At 37.3% G+C, this 25364-nt stretch overlaps 1 protein-coding gene and 1 long non-coding RNA gene across 3 annotated transcripts; one reads left to right on the top strand and one right to left on the bottom strand.

Moving 5' to 3' along the window:
- The first annotated feature begins 393 nt into the window (after nucleotides 1-393).
- LOC116295089 (putative E3 ubiquitin-protein ligase HERC4) lies at nucleotides 394-19837 on the top strand. 2 transcript variants are annotated; one of them, XM_031702804.2, is made up of 30 exons: nucleotides 394-752; nucleotides 1956-2118; nucleotides 2679-2755; nucleotides 4039-4225; nucleotides 4567-4598; nucleotides 5226-5317; nucleotides 5673-5756; nucleotides 5911-5957; nucleotides 6429-6651; nucleotides 6825-6955; nucleotides 7229-7285; nucleotides 7938-8046; nucleotides 9260-9502; nucleotides 10016-10075; nucleotides 10317-10376; nucleotides 10812-10919; nucleotides 11419-11463; nucleotides 12292-12381; nucleotides 12595-12765; nucleotides 13187-13234; nucleotides 13371-13466; nucleotides 13901-14019; nucleotides 14334-14381; nucleotides 14872-14938; nucleotides 15426-15508; nucleotides 15959-16067; nucleotides 16587-16661; nucleotides 17206-17308; nucleotides 17975-18027; nucleotides 18608-19837. In XM_031702804.2, the coding sequence occupies exons 1-30, from the start codon at nucleotides 521-523 to the stop codon at nucleotides 18767-18769; spliced, it is 3174 nt and encodes a 1057-aa protein (XP_031558664.1). In that variant the 5' UTR covers nucleotides 394-520; the 3' UTR covers nucleotides 18770-19837. The 2 variants fall into 2 exon arrangements, with proteins under 2 accessions (XP_031558664.1, XP_031558665.1); XM_031702805.2 differs by lacking the exon at nucleotides 11419-11463.
- On the bottom strand, nucleotides 17165-20690 carry LOC116295094 (uncharacterized). The gene is made up of 2 exons (XR_016121129.1): nucleotides 20461-20690; nucleotides 17165-18001 (listed from the first exon to the last, which is right to left on the bottom strand). It is a non-coding gene; the product is annotated as an uncharacterized LOC116295094 (long non-coding RNA).
- Nucleotides 20691-25364: the final 4674 nt, after the last annotated feature.

The raw sequence follows: 25364 nt of genomic DNA, 5'->3' as shown, positions 1-25364 counted from the left end.
CAAGACAATACAGTAATCAGTGCAGAATCAAGTACAAAAGGAAAGACAGGGCGAAGTTTGGGTTGTGATTTGAGATGAACGAGCCCAAGGCGCTCGAGTGAATTCCAAAGCCACTGGTACGCGATGATTTTTATTGGCACCATCGACGCGCGCGCTACAAAAGTTGGAGGGCCGGAAGAAAAAATGGAACGGAAGAAAGAAAGATAAATGAAATAAAAAAAAAAAGAAAAGTGAATATACGAAAAAAAAAACCGAACAAAAAGGAAAGAAAAATCGAAAGAAAGTAAGAAAACGAAAGGAGGAATGAAAGAAAGAGAAGAATATGAACGCCGAGGAAAAAATTGAACAAAGAATAGTAGTTCCCAGTCCCCGATTTGGTCAGTGTTTATACATCGCGGGCTCACCACAAGCTTGTTGGTGGTTTGAGCAACTTTAGTTTTTTAGATTCCTTCGCTTTAAACCTCACAAAACAAGATCTAAAAATGATAAAATAACAACAAATACAACCATTTACCCTTCGATGTTCTGTTGGGGAAAGAACAATGACGACCAGCTTGGTCTGGGAGAAACAGAAGAGGAAATCGTGACTCGACCAAGAAGCGTTGGCGAGGCATCTTTTTCTCTGGAAAACATAAAATGGTTGTCGTGTGGTTGGAGGCATACAGCCTTTTTGACCAAAAACAACGCGGTGTACACGTGTGGAAATAACGACTATGGACAGCTGGGGTACGAGAAGGAAGGTTGCCAACCTGGTGAGTGTAGAAAAAAAAACATTGTAAACTCGAAATAACGAAATATTATATCTACATCTCCCTGCATCAAAACATATACGTTGTACAGTACTATGATCTAACTTCACCTTTGTTGATATTTCAAAAACAATATTGTAGCGTTATTTACGGAATTCAGCTTATTTCAAAAGGTAACACAAAACGAGATTGAAAATTCTTAATTTTAAATCAACATCAGATTTTTCTTATTGTTATTGTCTTAATTTATGCAGTACTTATCAAATATTGTGAGCTTACATACGTATTTAATATAAGTCTTAAATGTAAGCTTATGTATGTATATATTTATAATAATAATAAATTACACAACATTGCCAAACTCATACAAAATTCCTATGCTTTTTAATGCTTATCTATCTATATAATGTAGTTGTCAAATTTTGTATTTATTTTGTATTTATTATAACAGGTATTCACATATGCAAGTATAATTAGTCTAGCTTGTAGGACAATGCTATAACCTTTGCAGAAAACGAATTTGTTGATATAATGAAAAGGATAAAATTAAGCATTTTTAGTATCATTACCCGGGTGATTATAGAACATCAAGCAGGGTATTTGGTCAAGAACTCTGGATTATTCATCAATAAATCACCTAGAGGTGAATTGTGTGTGTCCCATTTATCAATGTTTGTGCAAAATACGTTCGCTAAATGTTTAAAATTTAGAAATAAATCGATAATAGCCCTATGATTGAGTGTTCGTCACTGAATATTAAAAAACTGTTAAATAAACTCTCAGGAGTGTTTTATCAGGATTTAAGAACACGAGGCGTAGCCAAGTGTTTTTAGACCTGATAAAACATGATCTGCGAGTTTATTGAATGGCTTAAAAAACTCATGATGTATGTTCTCATATTGTACTGAATTCTTTACGAAATGAACCAAGTTTGATAGAGAAAATCCAAGTTAAAGTTTATGCAAATGAAGACGAGTCTATATTAGATATAAAATCACCTTCATGCTCATGATTTCTATTGTGCTTCCTTCATGAATTATTAATGAGTTTTTAATTGTTAATGAACGAACGAATGAACCATGACTTCAGGTGTCAGAGTTTGGTTCTGGCGGCTGAACTCTTGGGTGACTTCACCACAATTCATATGTAAGTTTATATCTTTCATTTATATACCTTATTATTTTGCCATTCACTGTTGTGTTTCAGAACATGTGACAACCTTAGACACCCATAGCATTACTCAAGTATCATGTGGTGAAAACCACACCCTTGCTGTAACTGACCAAGGACTAGTCTTCAGCTGGGGAGACAACTCCTGTGGGCAAATGGGACTTGGAAATGCTCAGAAAATGAATATAACATGGCCTAGGTTGGTTTCAGATTTAATATATTTTTATGACTACCACCACCATACGTATGGGGCTCTTGTATGAGGTTCTCTCCACACACACTACAGTTGTACCACTATATTCTATATTTACAGCATACAATGTTCACGCAACTCACATTTTGATTTTTATGGAGAGAGAAAGCTTGAGAGCATGGAGAAAACTCTCATGGAAATAAGGGAGAGTCTAAAATATCAAACACACTCAAATCACATAATATTGTGATCCAGTCTGAGTCTGGGCCTTGAACCTGGACCACAGCGGCGAGAAGCAAGTAGTATACCACTAAGAAGATATAACTAGCTAAAAACTAGTGTGAGCTGCGTCGGTGTTTCTAATGAAACAGTAATGATAAAAAGGTAAATTATACACTGTGAAAAGATGAAAAAACTTAATGATGTTTCGGACGCTAGTCCTTCGTCGGAGTATACCACTAGAATGGTTTATGACAGATATACTGTAGGACATAAGATGCATGATATTTTTCAAAGAAGAATTAAATTGTAATATATTATGATAAACTGTAATATTTGTTTTATAGGATGATCAAACATCTGGCAAAGATGACAATAGTACAAATAGCATGTGGAGCTAATCATTGCATGGCCTTGTCTAAAGGTATGACTGGCAATAACCCTTTCTTCCATTATGATCACCATCACCGTCATCACCAACATTCTCCATTATCATCATCATCATCATCATCATCGTCATCATCTTTACCAGGGCTTCAGATAAAAGCAGGTCATTGGACAATGTCCATCCTGAATTAGAGTTTGTAATATCAAGTAATTGCCTTACAAAGTCACTTTGACCAGTAACGTTGAGCCAGAAAATAAGGTATAACCAAGCTAATTAACTAATTTGGCTATAGTGATCATGGCTGGTGACTGACTGGGAGTTGTTTTACAGTAAGCCCTGATTATGACCATCTTCCAGTAAGTCTGTTTATGATCAATCATGAAAGGATATCATCTAATTGGGCTATCCATCATCATCACATTTGTCGTTTCTAAAAGAATCCACCAAATTTTATTAACACTGTAATGTAACTTTATACAGTCCAAAAATATCATCACCATTCCCAGCATCCACATCACAATGTTGTATTGTATGCACAAAATCTATTTGTCTATCATCACTACCATCATCATCATTTCTCATGCCATCTATCCATTCTGATTATGCTGAACTAATCTACAGTAGTAATACTTAATAGATAATTACTGAGGCTACGCCCTCAGCTGCCTGCATTATACCTACGAATGCTGCGTGCCGAAGTGATTATCTAGTATAATTATTGTTCTTATCAAAATCCAATTGTTTTCTTTCTAGCTTGTTTATCATAGAAACAAAGCCAACAATGAATGAACTAAATATGTCTGATTTTCCTCTATGCATTCATTGGGATAATGCAGACTGAAAACAATGGATTTTGATAAGATCAGTAATTATAAGTCCATAATGATACTGTATTCTAGTATTATAATTTGGAGAAACAGTTTACAATGTAGTTTAAAGGAGCACTTAGATGAAAACGCCCCAATTTTTCAAAGTCCGAATAATTGAAGTATTTGTGGATAATTTGACTCAATTATGATTATGTAAACCAGATCAGTGAAAATTTTTGCCTGGGAGCCACTTGCAGTTGAGAAATTTTGGGTTAAAAGAGAAAAGAACAATAGGGTTGAGTAAATGACATCATTTACTCACAATTTATGTGCTGCATAAATTTGAATATTTATATCCGACACATTTTACTGTGAAGAAAATATGTTGCTTGCCTATACTATTGGGGCCATACAGATACTTTTATCTAAGTTTAAAGTCATTTCCAATTTTTATCCATTTTCGTCCAAGTGCCCCTTTAAAATCTAATACTTACACTAATATGTTTTTAGGAGGTTATTTATTCTCTTGGGGTGAGAATACCTTTGGCCAGTTAGGAATTGGTTCAACTGCCAACCAGTCTGTGCCAGTCCCAATATCATCTCTTGATGGAGTTCCATTTGGTCTTATTTGTGTTGGGGGAGCACACAGCTTTGCTTTGTCTACATCTGGAGCTCTGTTTGGTTGGGGGAACAATGAGTAAGTACTACATCTTTGGTATGCATATTATAAGATTTTTGTTTAATTTTTTTACTTGCTATCATACGTCAAGGCAGGGATCGCAGATTGGAAGATTGGAAAATATATTAGATAATTAGTACTATGGGAAAAAGTGTGTGTTTGTGTGTGCTTTCCCCCCTCCAGCCCCGGACCACCCATTTAATTACCACTATGACACTCAAGATTGTTCATCTTCATTCATCCATTCATCATCGACTTAGCTTATTAGTTACCCAAGGCCTACACATGTAGCTCCAAATCCAAGTGATCTTGAATGCTGGTAAATACATAAAATTCTCATACCTCTTTATAATTTTTAGGTATGGGCAACTTGGTGTTCATGACAATAAAGGTACAGTATGAAAAGACTCGACAAAATGAGTAAATCTTAAACTTATTTTAATAATTTATTATATCAAATTTTCTCATAATATGCTGCCTTATATTTAGTCTCTCTCACAGCCACTATCAGTGACAAAGCATTGCATGACCACACTGATAGCGGCTGAGGGGGAAACTACCTTATAATTATTAAGACTAAAAATATGTTCTACTGTATAGTGCTAGTTGCTTTGCCAGTTTTGCTGGTGAAAAACATTAACTTTGCAAGAATTGTGATAATGGTTGGCAAATTAACATCCCAACATTTGCTAATGTTTCAAAACACCAACTAGTGTTATACAAAATTTGCTTCTATATTGTTAGATTTATATTAAGTTCTTTATTTGCCTCAGGACTCGAAATAGGAAAAAATTATAGCCTGCCATAGTATTTTTAGGAGCCTGAAAGGAGGTCATTCAAGTAAATTTTGCATGCCATTTTATTATTCATTTGGCAGTGCACTGTTATTTTCACCAAACCTGAAATTTGGCCTGTTATTTGGCCATTGGCAGGCTGCTATTTCGAGCCCTGTGCTGTACATTCATCATGATCCATCTTCCATTGGAACAGTCTTTTAATGTCTTTATTATTTTCATAGTCCGTCACATGCCAACATTATTAAGATCTCTGCGGTCACAGCAAATAAGATATGTTGCATGTGGAGAGAACCACACAGCAGCATTGACACAGGTAATTGTAGTTTTTAATATTGAATACATTTTTTTTCTTTTAATCAGCTTTTAAAATTTCACTGAGTATAATTCTATCTAAACCTCAGACTCATTCATTCAGGGTTAAGTATCATTTCACCTGGTTAAAAATATTAATGAATGCCCTGCAGTGGTAAAGTAAATTATACACATCTTGAAAGATACAAACACTTTGAGACTTCATCCATGGACCTTCACTAACATCAATGACGAATTTTTCTACATGATAAAATGGAGGCTAATCCCAGTGAATGAAGCATCCAAAACTGACTTGTTTGGTGGTAAATATTTTTTCTCAAAACAAATACATGTACAGTAATTTATGTTTTCACTAGGATGGTGGAGTATTTACCTTTGGGTGTGGCAGCTCAGGGCAACTGGGGCATAACTCAGACACTGATGAAAATTGTCCAAAAAAGGTACAACTTGCAATACAGCTTACATTTTTCTTCTCTTCTCTTCTCTCCTCTTCTCTTCTCTTCTCTTCTCTTTTATCTCATACTTATCTCATTCTATACCAACCTATATATAACCCAACTTATTCAATCCTTACCCATTTTTCTCTGACTCCAGGTTTTTGATTTAATGGGAAGTGCAGTCACTCAAATTGCTTGTGGCAGGTATGGCTCATAGTAATTATGCTCAGATTATGCAAGTATGATTTTCCATCCAAGATTTGGACATATTTGTGTCACAATACGAAGTTTGCATGATTGTGACATTTGACCCCCACTACCAAATGCTTTGCGAAGTTTTATCTCTTATTTTGGTAAGATAACTGGTTCTAATTTAATAATTAACTGAAGGAAACAAAGTATTAGAGGGATTATGGTAGTGGGAGTCAAATAACACCATCACGCAAAAGTCCTATTTCCCATCTTAAATTCATATATTTCCATTGAGTCTTAGACCATAAAAGTCCAAAACATGTTAATAGGAACAAGCAATGCATTGTAATATGCATGTAACACACAATGTGATTGTCCCACTCTGTGATAACTCAGCCAAAACTTAATGCTGCATTTGTTTTATAGATTCTTGATGAATTTATCCTAAACTCAAATATACTGAGCCAATACCCTTTACTGTAGGTCGCATACTTTAGCATTCGTTCCATCATCCAATAAGATTTATGCATTTGGCAAAGGAGATAGTGGACAGCTTGGCATTGATAATGTGACATCTAACAGTAACAGTTGTGTACAAGTCAAAGGTCCTTGGTCTCCACAGCGTGGCAACCCTGAAACTGGCTATAGAGTATTAAAAATGATGGCCGGTGGTGATCACTGCTTTGTTATTGCTGATAAAAATAACGTGAGTAAATCATAAAAGTATGGGCAGACCTTACAGTTTAATATTAAGAATATGGATCTTTTTTTAAATTAGCACTTTACCTTTATAAAGTTTAAACCAATAAAATTTCATAAAATTTGCTATAATTTTGATTTGATAGATTAAATTGTTGTGTTTTTTTTGTTTGTCTTAAGGATGAGGTTGATGGTCCAGCTGATTTGCGAGATGAATTGCCTGTTCAGCCTTTACTAACACTGTCAGAATCATACACATGTGATCTTGTCAAAGAAGCTTCAATGGAATCTGACCCAAGAGATACTTTTGAGTAAGTAAAGAAAAGCTAAAATACATTGTAGCTGATGGAAATCATGCAAGTCTAACAAAGTGGTAGTGCTGTGCACTATTTCTGGGTTAAGTTTTGTTGCTCATTTCCTTCTCCCAGAAAAAAAATCACTGTTCTATCGACCTAAAAAAACATGCAATTTAATTTTGTAATTATACAGTAATTGTATTTATTGTGTGTGAATAAACTTGAAACTTGAACTTGAACCTATAAAAATCATAGTTCCAACTCTTGGTTTTGTTTCATGAAACTTAGTACTCTTGAAACCATCTTTTCATCGCAAGCATGTCTGAATGGATCATTTCTTAACAGGTAGGAAACTTTGTGTAAAACTACTGTGTTGCACACTACAGTACAGTACATGTGTGTTAACAATACACCATGCTGGGATAGTTATTATGATGGTGGGTGCGGTTGAAGATGATGATAGCTCGTGTAGCAGTTGGGAATACACTGTACCACCACTCGTTTACCAAGGAAATGTTATGTATATATTCTACATGTACACCCTATAAACATGAACTAGATACCTTACCTAGCGTTATTGAACTAGCGGATACTAACGCTATAGAAATTTTAAATTATTATTATTATTATTATTACCTCATCCATTAGAGAAAACATCATTTCTTTTATTGGAAAGAGTATATCAAAATTTATTACAAGTGATCTTCCAACATTTCAGTGTAGTAATTTTGTTGCGGTTTTCAATATTCTGCGAATTCTGACATTTCAACTGCTCGTTTGCAAATTTGTTTTTTATACTGCCACTGGTCAAGAACATAAAAGGTATGGACTGTTTATTTTTGATTGAGGGCAGTGCAAAAAATCAAATCGTAACTACTAAGTTTGCAGAATATTGAAAACTGCAGTATGATAAAAAGCTACATGATATGTGCATACGACTAGACTCAACTTACAGTTCAAAAGTGAATGACAATATGTCTTTATGTTCTTGGTACAGACGATTAGATGAGAAAGTCAGTTCACGTGTTCATGGAATTGAGTTACCTGCGTTAAGAAGGTCTTTTCTTAGACTTGGAGCAATACCCAATGAACACATCAAGGGTGCTGTGAGTACCTGTATAATAGACCTGTTTAAAGGGGCACTTGAATGAAAATGCCCCTTATTTTTGAAAGTCCGAATAATTGAAGTATTTGAGGATAATGACTCAAATATAATTATGAAAATCAGATTAGTGAAAATTTTAGCCTGGGAGCCACTTGCTGTTAAGATATTTTGGGTCGAAAGCAAAAAGAACAATAGGGTTGAGTAAATGACTTCATTTACCCTCAATTTATATTAGATGCCGAATAAAATTGATAACTTTTTTCCACCACTTTTGACTGTGAAGGAAACATGTTGCTTGGCTACTTTCTGGACCATATCTAGATAAGTTTAACCAAGTCATTTCTAAATTTCATTGATTTTCATCTAAGTGCCCCTTTAACTCATTTATTACTAGTGATAAAAAAATTGTCAGATAAAATAAATAGAATTGATTAATACTATAACGAGAACAAGAAAAACACAGCAAAAAAAAAAACAACAAAAAAACAACAGCAACTTTATAAGTCAAAACAAGACCGAGCAGCAACAACCAGGAAATCAAGAGAGGTGTTGTCATTGGTAGCTGTAGTGGTAGCTTAGATCGCCTCTCATCATCACCTCCTGAGTTTCTCGCCTTCTTTGCTTGATCTACAGTCTACTGAGCTGTGGTCCCAGAAAATATTCATACCCCTCCATGGAGGAAATTGGAAATTCCCAGGGGGTGGGGGGTCAGAGGAAAGACAAAATTACAAGGTTGGTATTGGAAAAAAATTGGAAATTCCAGAGGGGGAGGAGGGGGGGATCTATTTCCAAAGTTCCTACCATAGTGAGGTATGGAAATTCTCTGGGACTACACAATGTAAGATCCAGAAAATAAAGAATTCTCATACACCTAATTGAAAAATCGTTGTCGGGTTAAAAAAAAGGTTATATCATCAAAGCTAAGACCAGAGGGGAGCATGGGAAGACAAACAATTATGCTAATTTCATACGTATTGCAGTTTTCCATTCCTGTGCACATTTTATGCATCATGGCTTTGGCATGTTAATCTAGGTCGATCGACTTTGCTCTACTGTGTCTTTTTACATGTCTATATGCAAATATAATACACATTTCGGAGTACCCAAAATCATTTTTGGTCTTTAGTTAGTGAAATGACCTTCTTGAACCCGACTACGTTTTTTCAATTAGGTGTATATATACTAATCTTCTCTTCCATATTATTGTCTTCTAGATGATCTCATCGATTGCCCACTATCTTATTCCATCCATGCTTCAACACCTACCACCAGATATCGAGGCCCTGAGGGTCTATATTATACTGCCAGAGTTTGAAATGATTCGTTCTAAACAGTGCTTTAATGACATTGTCATTCCCTTCGGCAACAGTATATTACGACTATCAGCAGAAGCGAATAAAGTTTTGCGCCGCTGGTGGTCCTCGTTACCTTCAACATATTTCTCCAATGTATTGAAGGTCAGTTTTAAGGGGAGATGTTTTGGAATGGGGTTAATAGGGAGATGATAAGACGAGGGGATAAGGGAATGGAGTAATGCTGAGAGAGAACATAAAAAAGCCTATGGATAACAGGGGATGAGGGGACCAATCAAGAGAGAGAAATGGCGGAAGAAAGAAGACTTCCCAATCTGTCTACACCGTACACATAATAGTCGACAATGCTGCTATTACTATAGACCTTATCCACTCTTTTTCCATTTTAGACCACGTGTCATTCCCTAGAGTATTTTTTCTTTGTTTAACGGTTGCACATGAGAAGACACATGACTATGGATACATCTCAAAAAATATTATTCTCAAGGTGGTGACACGTAGTCTGAAAAGGGCAAAACATTACGCCCAAGTGGATTTGTTCCATTGAATTTTTGGTTATAAGATCATTTAGTTATTTTTATAATATTTAAACGATAATTTCTAAGTAAAAATAGCTATTTGGTAGCTCGCTCAGTCTTTTATCTTGCTGGTTTACAGCTTTTTCAAGATGCTGTTCGATTCATGCTACAATTACCAGCCCCATCTACACCCATTGAGGTAACCGTCACTTTACGTCTTTTATCTTAAGTAAGCTTGGTGTGGTGAGTGTGGCAGGGGCCCAGCGAGGTCTCGAATATACTTTGGGGGAGAGGGGTTGAGAGCAGTGTACCATTTTCCAGCCAAATCCACAGGAATCCCGCATGAACTATGTTGGGGCCGAAAGCAAACTTTTTTTTTGTCTCGATCTACGTTAGTGCAGTGTGGTATCATCATATTACTGTTTTCTTTTTCCCTTCAGATTGGTACGAGACAAACAGATCTCAATGTTTGTATGGAAGCACTGTCTTTACTAAACAAAGTATGTCGTAATGATGTTTCTAATAACGTTCACTAGCATTAAGACAAATACGCAAGAGACAATTTTTGTCATTGTATACCGAATGTTCTGGTTGAGTGATGGCAACTATTTGTCACTAAATAGTAGTATTTGTCAGTACCAACTTTGTTTTTATTTCATGGTTTTACGGCTTGCACTCTATTGGAAGACATTACGCTCAAGCTGTATAGGTCTATCGTGCCTACGATTGCATATCGCGTTACGTGTGTGAAAGCGGCAATAACCCAATAAATGCTAGTGGAGAACTTTGGAAAAGGAAAACTGGTTGTGGTCCAGTGGAAGTCATTGACACATTCCTCAAGGGGAAGGGGTGGGGTCTTAGTGATGCCAATCATCAGTAGGGTGGTGGAGGTTTTCTTATTGTGTCACCTTATAAACAAGTCATCATTCTTGTAGGTCAACGCAGAGTCTGGTGACATTGTTCCCTTCAAGGAATTTTATGTGCCTGAGATCCAGCGCGTGGTGGACATTAGAGCTGATTACTACAACTGGATTCAAAATGAGGTATATTGCTGGCTCTCACTCAGCTGATAAAAGTTTTTGAATCTCATTATCTGCTCCACATGGGGGTCAAACACTGACCACCATGTGCTGTCAGACAGAAATAATTCTATTGAAAACGAGACGAAATTTCGTCACTAGTGCAACTCAGCAATACTATATCTATCTGCCTATCATCTTAATGGAATGAAGCACAGTCAACTAGAAACCCATACATGTAGCACTCCATAACACAGCATGCATCTGTAAGGATTGGGTGTTTTATTCACCCTGATGTCCACATATCACTCTTGAGTGGGTACTTCCCTTGAAGTGCAAAATAAGGCTACAGTACATCTGATCTGGAGCCTACTGCAGCTCATTTCCTATGCATAACCAGTAAAACCTAATGTTTTTTTGTCATATTCTGAGTAGTAGCTAGTAAGAGTAACATTCTAGTAGCTAGTGTCCGCTGTCTAGATCTAGAGAGTAAGCTATTGACTATAGCTTTTCTTTTGTTTAGATGCAAACTTTACTGCGGGACTTTCCGTTTCTTCGCCGAGCAGTGGTAGGCTTGTGTGATTGTAGACTGTGATTGTAGAGCCTAACCTGCATGTGCACGGAGGGTTTTGTTAGTTGCCTTTAACACCATCGCTAATTACAAACACAAACAAAAAAATACGGAATTACACTCCCTTCTGAAGATTGATACTCTTTGTACGATACGATAGGTTAATTTGCGGTCAATAACTTACAGTACGGACTTCATGTTCAGATAATAAGTGATATCTGACATTCAAAGCCTTGCTGACCACTTCCAAGAGCGAGAAAGTGCTAGATAGAAGGGCCATTCCCCAAAAGGGGCGCCTAGATAAGAAGACCACTTCCAAGAGCGAGAAAGTGTTAGACAAAAGGGCTATCCCCCTAAAGGGGCGCCTATATAAGAGGGCCACTATCAAGAACAAGAAAGTGCTAGATAGGAGGACCATCACCAACAGGGTTGCCTAAATAAGAGAACCACTTCCAAGAGCTAAAAAATGCTAGATAGAGGGCCATTCTAAAAGAGGCGCCTAAATAAGAGTGCTCCCCTCCCGTGGTAGCGGGGTAATTGATCGACCCAACTGTAGCGTTAGATAGCTTGATTACGTCGACCTTTTTACAGGCAAACGATGCAGGAATATATATATAATACATGGATCGGATAGTGTGTATATTTCTCCTGTACTCTTAGCAGTTTAAATCGTAAGACACATGCAAGGCATAACCTCATAAAACACTACAAACCACTACTACGTATCCATAATATGACTTTCATTTTAATTGCATAAGCATGGAATAAAACTGCGAATTGTCAATACATTTGACTGCAAAAATGGTTGCTCTTCTTTCTTAACAGAACATGTTCTCATTCTGTCGCTTTCCCTTTGTCTTCGACGCCAGTGCCAAGACCTTGCTGATGCAAACTGATGCTGTCATGCAAATGCAGGTACTGACATATTAAAATACATATAAAATGATTTTACCCGTGAAACAAAGTTGTACGTATAATAAGCTATCTGTACGATGGCATTAGACTACCTGACTACTGCCAAAATCCTTCTCGGAATTTTTGTCTTATTCAAATTTGTATTTTCTCATAAGAATAGTAACAGCAAATAACAGCTATCCTATTAAGTATGGTTTGCCATCTCTTCTTTAGTCAGCTGTAGATGAGGTCCATCGGCGTAATGTGCAGTCCTTGATATCCATGGCTCCATCAACCCCGATACACCCTTGTCTTGTCATCCTGGTTCATCGGGAGAACATCGTCCAAGATACTCTCACACAGATAACAAAGTCACACCCAGTTGACCTCAAGAAGCCACTCAAGGTATAAAGAAAATGTCGTTTTACTAATAAAATGAAAATGATTATTCATCGTGGATAAAAATCAAAAATTATACTTATTCATTATCTCACACTTGTGGCAGTTGGGTGGACCACGGCGTTTCCAGACTGACGGGATATTAATGAGTTGCAAGCATTCCCAAGAGAGTTAAAAGACAAAAACATGGCGGCCATTGTGGTACCGTTAACAATGGATGCTAATGAGAAATCTTTTGTTAAATGGTACCAACATGGCCGCGATGACGTAACGTGCAAACGAAGAATAAGAAGACCACCTTCCAGTCTACATCATCGCCTGATAAAGACTAGCAGTAGCAGTCTAAACTATTTTTGAAGCTGTACTTGGTCTCTATCTTAAATTTCAAGTCATTAAGCAATCGACTGACACCCTTTTTTGTAATTAGGTTATTTTTGTAAACGAAGAAGCAGTCGATGTTGGTGGAGTAAGAAAGGTGAATAAGCTCTTTGTGTTAGATATTTAACCGATTTTATAGATCTAGGATCCAGTCAGTTACTCATAAAACAGATAAATAATCTTGAAATGACTCTGTAACTTACATGAGATTTTTTTAATATTTTGCTCTCTAGGAATTTTTTCTACTTTTGTTAACTGAACTTCTTGATCCAAAGTATGGAATGTTTACTTGTATAGAAGAATCACAGACGATTTGGTTCAATGATTTGGTAAGAGTTTTATTAGTCGGGACATATTTGTACATTGATAATCTGAATTTCTACATGCCTTTCTACATGCCTTCCTCCATGCCTACTTACTGTCCACCTGCCTGTCTGCTCTTCTGCTAGTCTTCTACCAACCTACCCTTTTCCCCTCCCTATCTAATTATCTACCTACCATCATATTGCTTCCCTACCTTTGTACCTACGTACCTACCCACCTAACCACCTACCTACCTACCCACCTACCTACCTACCTACCCACCCACCCACCTACCTTCCCACCTACCTACCTACTTAACTACCTACCTATCTACCTACCTAACTACCTACCTACCTACCCACCTACCCACCTACCTTGCTATTTCTTAACTTTACTGTCATTCAAGTTTATTTCATTTTTTGTCAAATTTCTAAAGTCATCAATATTGTTTTTTTGACAGACATTCGAGGAGAGTCCAATGTTCTTACTTATTGGTGTCATATGTGGTCTTGCTATTTACAATTCAACTATTATCAACCTCAGGTTTCCTCCTGTCTTGTATAAAAAATTATTACACAGGTACGTTTGTTTGCCATGGCTCAGCAAGGTGCATTCCACCATACATCATTTCATTATAATATATTATTCACCTGTTTTATGGCAAAGAGAGTGGACAAGAGGGTGGGGAAGGGGTAGATGCTCCATCAGAAATTCAGGTTTCCATTTCGTTTATTATTTTCTTACAAGAAAATCATAAATTTGGATATTATTATAAGTTTTTTCCAAGACTGGATAACAAAGGCTTATGCGACTAAATGATTCATTTGATGGTATATAGGAGATCTATGGAGATTTATGTTTCTGATCTGTTGCATGTTTTCATACCAACACAGGAAACCCACTCTCGACGACTTTCGAGCATTTAAACCCTCAGTTGCAAGGTATATACCCAGAAATAATTCTTTAATAAAATGATAAGATATTTAGCTGATTTTGTATGAGTTTTAAGGAAAGCGGGTTACCCGTAATAACGCGCAGCCGAACTTTATATTTTACCGTTACCGAGCGTTACCGTACTTGTACATGCGGATTGGTTGAATCACTGAAATGAATGCAAATGAAAACCATTATCGGAAACCATCTCAGTGTAACTGGAAGCCATTTCAGCGTTACTGGAAGCCATTTCAGTGTTACTGGAAGCCATTTCAGTGTTACTGGAAGCCATTTCAGTGGTACTAGAATTAATTTAAGGGTTACTGGAAGCTATTTCAAAGTTACTAGAAGTCATTTAAGTGTTACTGGAAGCCATTTTAGTATTACTGAAACCCATTTCAGTGTTACTTGAAGCCATTTCAATGTTCACTGACCTACTAAGTCCATTACGCATACCAAAACCACTTACAATCCCAATATTTTCTATCTTTCATAAAGAAATCTCCAATATCTATTGGACTATCACGATGACGATGTCGAGGATACATTTGGACTTGATTTTCAGGTAAATTAATTCAACCAATTACTTTAGGCTATTCGTTTACTTAGAGTTGCCATTCTCGGACCTTATATTATTAAAGATGGCGGAGCTGTAATGCAACCACTACCTATTTTAACGTTGGAGAATCAATAGATTGGGAACTAAGGGTGGAGTAGCGGTTATGTTCTCGCCTCACATTTCTGGGGTCTCGACTCGGCATCACTTGTGAGTAGAGTTTGTTAGGTCTCTCCATTGATTCAAAGTTTTTTCCGGTTTTCCTCTCTCCATAAAACCTTACAAGCTAAATTTGAATTCGAACTGACTTCGGTTCTCTGACTTAGATCAGCCCAGAGGAGGTTGTTTCAGGGTATCGATATAAAACGTGAAGGTTGAAGGGGGCAGCCAGGAACGCCCTTTTCCCAGGCTAGAATAGAAAAAGTAAACTGATCTCATAGGTTTGGGCTTCATATTGCTCCCGACCTCGATTTTAATTTTGATTTTATAAACCCAGGTTGTACGAGAAAAATATGGTGCGGTCGAGAAAATCGATTTAATACCAAATGGAAGTGAAGTCAAAGTTACCGCTGAAAATAGGTAAGATTTTTTATAAATTTTCCCCCCATTACTGAAATAATGCGCTTTTAGAGTCGATTACGTTCAGTCTGCTCGCACATCATTTCAATAGTTGCAAAATGAACTTTTTCTGAATTGACGTTTAGCTAAGCGCTGTTGGTATCATTGTATAAAGGAGACACCAAAAATATAATAGGCATCTCTAGTACTGGGGTCGCCCTAACTTCGCGTAAACTAAAGGGATATACCAAACCATTGCCAGTAAACATATGTTCACAATGCTTGTTATCATTTAAAACCAAAAAATAGCTTGAATTCTTCGTTTGCAAGTTGGTGGTATTCAACGAAAAGATTTCTCGTTAGCATCTTTTGTTAAACCACCAACATGGCCGCCATGGTTTTTTCCATTGAACTCTCTTGAAAATGACTGCAAATATATATTTGAGGGATTTTTTTTGACTGCCTTTAAAGGGAGCAATATGTTGATGCATACATCGACTACAACCTCAATAAATCTGTCCATAAGCAGTTCGAAGCGTTCTCGATGGGATTTCATCGTGTGTGTGGTGGCAGAGTCTTGGTAAGTACCAGAATAATAGCCATGAGGTTGTTGCACTGTGTCATTGTCATAGCATAAACCCTCTAGATAGATTACCGTATAATCCAGGTTACAAACCCACCCGTCTGCCAACAGAAATTTCCTCCTGGTTTTGACCTCTCTCCCCCTAGACTAAGAGCGGTCCCACTTTTTAATCCAGACTCATTAAATACGTTGAGTGTTTTGGGGTTCCTGTGGACACGCGCGGAGATTGGAGCGGAGAAAGCTGCCGGGTAAATGTCCGCGCGCGTTCACAGGATTCCTGAAACACTCGTCTTTACTGATTCTGAAAGGGAAAGTAGGACTGCTCGCAGTCTATTCCCCCCTTCTTTATAGCACATTGTCAATCCACTTTAGTTATTATAGTTAGATTATAGTTGTTTTTCTGAGTACATTCTCGTTTCAAAGCTTTGACAGCTGTTGTTGCATAAACACAGGGCTGTTCAAATTATTTGCTAGCATCACTTACTTACTTAGTTATTTATTTTTGCTCCATCGCAGGACTTTTTTCATCCTCAAGAACTCATGGAGATGGTGGTTGGCTGTCAAGAATATGACTTCAAAATCTTTGAAAAAGTAAGCTATTTGATTTTATTTAAGATCCTATTTCAATATTGTGCCACATTCTGGGACAATCAGAACAAAGCGGTAGTGACAAAGCAATATTTCACATGACTAGTTGAAAACTCGAGGGACTTGGACAAACCGTACCGTGACCGTGACGGTGCCGCGTGCGAGCATTTTGATTGGATAAACAATGATAGTGCGCGTTGTGATTGGCCAATTCTTTACCGTGAGTGGTATGTACCGTGCCTTTTAACATTCACGCATAATCTGCTCTGGACGTCATCTTCGGTCTTGACGATCAATGCTTACTTGTTTCTACATAGGGAATTCTGTCCTGGAACCAGGCGCTAAGTTAAGAATAATATTTTACGGCGTTTACTTGGTTGAATTAGGCACCATATGGGAGAACCTACTCGACGCCCACAGGAAACCCGTATGATAAAGAAAGATTCGGTGCTCACGCTCCGGAGTTGGGTTCCCTGTGGTTGCTAATAGAAATACAGTATTCCATCTAGATTATTGATAGTTTTTTATTTATTTATTTATTTATTAGGTTGCTGAATACAAGGGAGAATATTACGACAGGCATCTTGTGATTATGAACTTCTGGGACGTATTCCATGAGTTTCCTTTAGATATGAAGAAACAATTTTTAGGTGAAGTACCTTGAACTAAACAACTCCTTCGAATGTTTAGTAAGGCTTTGTTGTGATTTGTTAAGTTTGCAAATGCAACCGCATGTAAAATGCGCGCGTAAAACGCAAAGGGAAGCACAATACCCATGCGCTTTAGATGTTTACAGTAATATTTATTTATACTTGCCCTTGTATTTCTATTTGTGCAAACCCAAGTTCGCAGGCAACATTTGTCGAGTTGGCATTTCAGTGCATTGTGGGGCTGTTTTTGAAGACATATTACCAAGATGGCGTCTATTTCGTCCCCTAAAACAGTCCCACAATGCACTGGAATCTTAACTTAGCCTAGTTTTTTCCTCGACGTTGGCTAATTTGCGTTTATGTAGTTGAACCTCTGTTGTGACATAATAGACCTATCCCGAATTCGCTTGGATGACCACGAAACAATAGTTTGAACTCGAGACTGTACTTGATTCTTTTATTCATCAAGTTCTACCTCGACCACGAGTTGAAATCTTTGTTTAGTGACCAGTCAAGCGAATTTGGGAAAGGTCTATTGGCTGATTCCTCCTCACATTATGATTGGTTTTATTCTCCTCTGCCATCGGGTCCTTCGCCGCTTCGGGATCCTTCGCCACATATCTTAATCTTATAACTTTGATATGCTTGTTTTCTTCCTAATTTCAGCATTTCTCACTGGAAGCGATCGAGTACCTATATTGGGAATGGAGAGTTTAAAAGTAAGTCCAATTTTCCAACGAATCTGAGAAAGTAGTGAAGAAGACAGTCGTAATTGTCCCCTTTATAGTTCCCTGCGCCATCTTGAAAGGTAGTTGTGCCTTTGCATCGAAGGGAGACGAACGGTAAGCTTGCAATGATAGAGACATGTGGATCATTATTATCCAAGGTGTTAAAAAAGGGTCTCTATCATCGCTAGCTCACTGTTCGTCTCGCTTCGATGCAAAAGCACGGCTAGCTTTCAAGATGGCGCAGGGAACTGTGAAGGGGACTATTTGTTTGATCTTTTAAAGCTTCGTTTACATTAGCGACTTTTGCTGCGATTATTTTGCGATTTTGTCCATAATAAATAATGGTAAGGAATTTACTTGTAAAGTTTTTTTCAGGATACCAAGATTTTCCTAGACGAATAGTCTCTTTTGAAGGATGAGACGAAAGATATCATATTTCCGAAAATTGCCACAAAAATCGCAGCAAAAATCGCCAGTGTAAACGGGGCTTTAGAGAACCAGTCCATACGGGCGTACCGTTTTATACACCTCAATCTAATTACCATTTACTACTTTATCTATTACTTCCTAGATTATTATTCAACCAGTGGCTGGTGGAGAACATGGCGAACATCTACCCGTCGCTCACACTTGCTTCAATCTCTTAGATTTACCGCGATATCCAACTAAAGAAATCATGAAAAACAAGCTTAGCCAAGCTATACAATACTCTACTGGATTTGGATTAGCATGAAATGCCTCCAATCTGATTGCCTGAAAGCCTTCATCTCCTCTGTCCTCATTGGTCGGTGTCAGTAAATTGTATATTGGCATCAAGTGATATCTTTTTGAATGAAGTAAGTTTGTCAATATTTGGAAAACTTCTAAGGAGGAAGGTCTAAGGTATACTAAAGTAGCTGGAAACCGACCGAATACTAGTTAACCAGTACCCAGCACCCTCGGGCACATCGTGCAACAGTTGTAAACCACAGAGGTATTCACTCATAGCAAAATTACTACGAAACTCTACACACATATGCATGTGGTCAGCGGAGAACGGGAAGGTTGCATTTTATTGGCTAAGAACATCACGCCATTGCGCGCAACGTTGCTTAAGTAAATCTTAGTGCAATTAGGCGCAATCACCTATAATAATGCAATAGACCCCTTGCAAGTGACGTCAAAGGAGCTCAATTTGAAGAACAGAAAAGAATTTCAATCTCCTGAGAATTGGAAACCTATTGTCATGTCCTCCAAAGTGAGCTGCATTCCGACGTGTGCGTATTCGAGCTCTTGGATTGGTCGGTGTCATCGCATGTGGTATCTAATGAATACAAAATTTGTGAGCAAAATTCGTTGCTCTTCACTATATTTATTGAATGAAGGACTTTGCTCCTCAATAGCCAACTAACACTAGATCTCGTCTAATAGACACAAATAATTATGAATATGTAAAGACGTCATATATGACGTCATTTATGAAGTCCAATGACTTTTTCGAAAAAATATTCTTCGCCTAAAAATGTTGTGATTCGTAAATTGATGCTTTTTACGATGTGCAGATATAAAAGCTTTTTAGAAAAAATTATTTAGAACTGAAATACTCTTTCCTTTCTTGAAGATCTACCTTTTGTGTACCCCCATGGAATTCTCGGGGATGAATCTCATGCTGTCCTTGAACTAATCTTTTGGGTCGGTTTTGAAAGGGTAATTCGAATGGTGCTGCTAGCAATATTCACAAAGTTTTTAAGCCTGGCTCACTCTGTGCATCAGTAACCAGACATGTCCCTGCGGCTTTATAAATAAACTGTGCTTCACATTTTTCTCGTCTTTATTCTTTTTATCCAAATCGAACCTTTCCTTTAAAGGCGAACCCGTATAAAACTGGTATCGATCTGGCACCCTATTTGTGTCCTTTCCTCTGTCCTGCCCTGCCCTACCGGTCATGCCCTGTCTTGCCCTGCTATTACATTATTGGATAATGCGCAGTGACAAATAGAGCGAAATAAAAGATTACGTGATTGACAGGGCAGAAAAACGACAAGCCCGCTACTTTCACGTTTTTTTTATTTAACTGAGTTTAATACTCCAAATTTTTAAGCGTTTCATTTGTGTCACTGCTGCTCGAAACTTGTGACGAAATTTTGTCGAATTAGAGTTAATCTATTTATTAGTATTCACGAAATATCAGCTCTCCCAAAGTACACGGCTTTATATCTCAAATACGCGTTCAATAAATTTTGTTCTCATTTGATATTTTCCATTTAGCTCCAAAAGAATGTGTTTAGAAAATATTGAGCTTACTTAAAGCTGTTCTTATGGCGAAAGGCCAAAAACCGTTTTTCTGCCCTGTCTCGAGATTTGCATTGAACGGATATACGTACTCTGAAACAATAGAGCGAGGACGGAGTTTGAAATAGAAAAATGTCAAGCAAAATTTTATACCGGAATTCGAAGCTCCATTCGTTTTTCCGTATGACGTCATGGTTGATTCTTATTCGTCGAAACCAGGAAATTGAGCGGCATAAATACTACTGGTATTATCAGCTTGATATGGATTTTCAGGTATTCTTGTAAAAATGAAGAACTAATCTTTTTTGATGGCGAGGGAAGGAGTGTGGAATTGCATGTTAAATTTTTTTCTTATTTTTATTTCAGCATTTGTCCTTGTGCGTATTCTCCAAACCAGGCTTAACAGGTAAAAACCTGTTTAAACTTGTTTTTACCAAATCACTTTCGATAGAGTTTTTTAGCCCGAAATGTTCTAAAAGGATAATATTTTTGACATGTTTTTTGAACCTTAACTGAATGCATCACTTAACTATCGACTGCAATGATATAATGTCTGCTTTTAGTCTTCGCGGAAAAAGTAATGAGCTTCACTGTTTACATCTTTTGGCTCCTGAATTCTGCTCAAAATGGAAAATCGATACATTTTGGTATATATAGTTTTACATTACTAATCGCTATTGTGAGCTAAAGTGAAAGCTAAATATCCGTATTCCTAACACTATTTTTGGCATCTTAACCTAGATTTGTTTACATTTATATATTTTCGTAGTCAAATTCGCAGTAAGAAAAATCAATCCTTTGTCTTAACCTTATTTTCCTTTCCCCAAACCGGAATTCGAAAATAAACGAGCACGTCGTACTTCTTAAACTTCTTGTAACCATTATCGATACATTTCTTCCGTCTCATCCTTAAAATTCCCTATATTTGGGAATATGTTTTGCATAAAAATAGCTGTTATAAAATCCTTTCAGTATTTATTTATATGAAGGGGGGGGGGGGGAGGGAGCTACAAGGAAAAGGGAAAATTTAATTCTTATACAAGAATAGAAAATTGTCATTGTAGCAAGTCCCGTACTCTGGTCAAAACAGGACATACGAATTTTTTTTGGGGGGGGAGGGGATTACTAGCTTTTTTGTACTGTATAGCACATTTTCGCCTCGTGAATGCACATTACTTTGACAATGTGATGACGCACTTTATCGTCAATAAGAGAGCAGACACATAAAAAAAATGATGTCTATTTGTGAAATGTAAGTTGAAGTTACCGGGTTCAAGATAGACGGAATCTACTCTTAAATGGTTTCATAATTACATTATATGCATGCTCTTTATAGTGCAGTCTATTAATATTTGTACATAGTTAATGGAGTGGAATCAAGAGAATATGAACTAAGAGAAGGAATCCCCGTGCCCCATCATGTGCACAATTTGATACTATTTTTAGAATCTATTCTTAAAATATCATCCAATGATATCATTTATTTGATCGTTTAATTTTCTGCACGCGCATAGTACGCGCGCGCTCTACGCTGTTTGCTAACGTTTTCTTGTGCTTTTCTTATGTTCAAATGTTCAAATCTGCCCTCAAGATGATGATGTAGGTCGAAAGCTTTAGAAAATAAATATAAAAATACTCCAGAAAGTTGAGCAAATTACTACTTCAATTTCCTGTCGTATTTGCCAAGCTTTCGACGTGCACATTCATATTCAGGGCAGAGTCGAAATAACGGAAAATCCCCCAAAATGCAAACAGCGTAGAGCGCGCGGAGTAAATGCGCGTGCAGAAAAACAAATGGTTCTTCAAACTTTTCCTTCACTTTGTACTGTCAACGTCATATAACAATGGATAAAGACGAACAAAAACGTAGAACAATAGGTTTCCAAACCATTCCACTCCATTAAGGTATATTAGGTATGTTTACGACCACTATGCGCGCAAACTTAAATAACGCGCTGGCTTTATAGTATAACACAAACAAAGTATACATTTTCTGAAAGCTGAGTAAACATAGTTTATGAAGACATCTTCAAAATACGATTTTTTAAATTGTTGTTCACATTATTGTCCTCGAAGCAAAATTTGACCATGCCTCAACGAAAACGTTAACTATGTTAAGCTATGTTTGCGAAAAATGCCTTAACATACTCAGGAGATAATAGCTCAAAAAGGATGTCCCACATTTTTGATATCTGTTTTATATCTCTCGCTATTTTTGATCAAAGTTCGACGATTGCTTTTGGAGTGTTGTTTAGAGTAAAAAGGGTCATAACTTTGGAAAGAAATTAAATTTCAAAAATCGAAGACATCCTTTTTTGGATCATGAGTTACTTTATAAACTCTCCAAATTTTAGAACAATCGAATGAAATCCAAGGGACTTTTAGCTTTTTGAAGTTGAGGTTTTAGCAGCAAAAAAGATTCGAGGAAAATGCATTTCTTTGTTTGGAGCCGGAAGCTGCAGGGAGCCACGATGGTGTTGGTCAAAACACCTCGAGCCTTCAATTTTGTCATCACTTGTCATATTATCTGTTGTTCTGGACGATCGCAATGTAGGATCTTTTTACAAGGACAAAGGAGCATTTGGACTCGACGTTATTGCATGTGACGGGACATTTCCGGTCTTGATAAAGTCACGATTTCGATTTGTCTCAAAATTTTAGCTTTTCCAATCAAAAATTGAAAGAAGTTTCACTAACATATGAAAGACAAAAATTTAAAGTTACGAAATTTCAAAAAAAAAAAAAATGATTTGTAGTAGTCAAGATCATGAACTAACACCGTAATATCATCTCGCTAAAACCTACTGTTTATTTATAACATCTTCCCACAATTCCCTTTCATTCCCCAACGGTTCGCTGCTCAAGCGCGAACCATCAATCATTCGGGGTGCTTCTCGCTTGTTATTGACAGCCAGATTGACCTAACGCACTAGAATGTAAAGTCATTAGAAAATGCAATGTTTTAAATTGCTGACGCGTAAACTCTTCGTGCTTCTATAAAATTATAACGAGTGTATCCAGATCGCATATAAATATATGTATGCACCCAAATCATCCAGCATCTTGGATGCATCTATGAAATTGCCGTCGGGAAAACTCGCTGTTGTTCTAATTTATCTTAAAGAGGCGAGCTCTCCACTTCCTCCCGCAAAGCTTCGAGTCAGAGTAACCGACCAACATTCTTAAGACTAGATTGTCGCTGCATGATGACGCCAAAAATTAAGAAGGGTTAAGTTATCACTCACAAAAATAATGAATATTCTAGACCACTTTGCTTGTAGGTATATTTGGTGAGCCGTGAAAAACTGAGGTCCCCGGCCAGCGGCTTTAAATTTTTGGAGAACGGGATTCTCTTCGAATCGACTGAAACAGCAAAATATCTTGGAGACTGATGAATCACTATGACTAAGATTTCGTTTCTATGTTCAAATTATGAAAAACTTGGCATTTTTAACCTCTGATAAGTAAAACTCCCGCGCTAAAATCGGTAGTGACATAAAGCCGCTTCAGTTTAGATTCAGTTATAAACATAAAGAGGGAAAATTCCCTTATTAGTAATATATTAGGGCCCGTTGGCACTAGGCTAAATTTATGTTTGTTTTGCAAAAATATCTGTCAACATCAGACGTTTCCTGGTGCGAACGCAATTTTTTTATCTTACCAAAAGGTGCCTCGCTTTACCAAATTTCAAAGACGCCGTCGGCCTGCTTCGAAGCAGGACAAAATTTTGTCAAACGTCAAAACTGTCAGATTTCTTGATCCTTAAAAGAATCATATGCATTTCGCGCTACTACGGATCGCAAATGGATCCATCTCAACTCGTTAATAGCCAACAAAACATTAAGTCAGATAGACATGGCGCGCAAACTACCGGCGTCCAAGATAGCTACAACTACTCAAGCAGTGAAACAAGCAAATAAGGCAAAAAAGCCAAAAAAGCCAAAGGAAAAGAAAACTAGGGGAAAGGCAAAGGCCCAGCTAATGCGGCTCAAGTCGATAGCCTAGGTAGTATCCAATACGGCTGAAATCTTCGTCGCCGTCTTCCATTATTTATTCGGAGCACAATTCGATTTTGAAGTTACTGGACTCTCAAAAGACAAAGCAGCATCATAAGTTGTTGCTGCATACAAATCAGATATTGCAAAAAAGTGAGGAAGAAAAATAGAGAGATGATGATACACGTCATGTAGTGTTACATTTTGATTGACATATGCTTCTTGCGGATCATTTTGTTATCTTGTAGTGCGAACACAACAGGCCAAACAGTTACACCAGGCAGTCCATAAGTACGCAGTCGTTGTTAGGGTCGAAATACTTCAAAGAGATGAACCAATCTCGTGCCCAGGGCCTTTATTTCTTACTGCGCATGCTCGACGAAATAATATTTTATATAAGTAAGTAATAAGGGGAACAAGATTGAAAGATGTCCCTAACAGTGGCTATGTAGGAGAGACTACACAGTCCAAAGAAAGAGAAAAATCGAAGCTAAGGCATGCACAGTAGACCATACATGGTATGATCCCTTCGTAACACGAGTGGTTCATAAATTAAATGCTAGAAAAACTGACTTCATTGGTGATGAACGTTATACTACCTTAACGTTTTCCATAGGCAATTTAATTAAATTTGACCAAAATTTGTCCGAACTCGTTCATGCCATGTGACCAATTAACAATGGTTCCAAGTCGAAAATCGATCTGCACATGTATGAACCCATCAAGTCTTGGAGCCATTTCTTGCTCGCTCGCCAGAGCGAATTCCGGGGTCTGATCTATTGTATATCTTATTTTTGAATGCTTGCTTATCATTCGAAACCCATCTTTATGTCAAAGTATAAGCAGGATCGAACGGCAAGCCATCTAGATTTTGACACCCTAAGCATAAAATTAAAGTGCCTATGACCCCTAACTCAAATTTTCTGTATTCTAAATTTGATCTCAATAAAATGAATAGTTGAATGGTAAATTTTTTTATTTTTTCATTTGAGCGATAAGATGTTTCTAAAAGATATGGCGCGCGGAATGGTTCAAAATTGTCATTTCGATGTAGTTGAATAT

This window comes from Actinia tenebrosa, unplaced genomic scaffold (assembly GCF_029948245.1).
Source record: "Actinia tenebrosa isolate PJP-AT-01 unplaced genomic scaffold, QUT_ActTen_1.0 PGA_scaffold0__85_contigs__length_37466705, whole genome shotgun sequence".
Taxonomy (NCBI): Eukaryota; Metazoa; Cnidaria; class Anthozoa; order Actiniaria; family Actiniidae; genus Actinia; species Actinia tenebrosa.
This window is presented reverse-complemented; position numbering and strand designations above follow the sequence as displayed.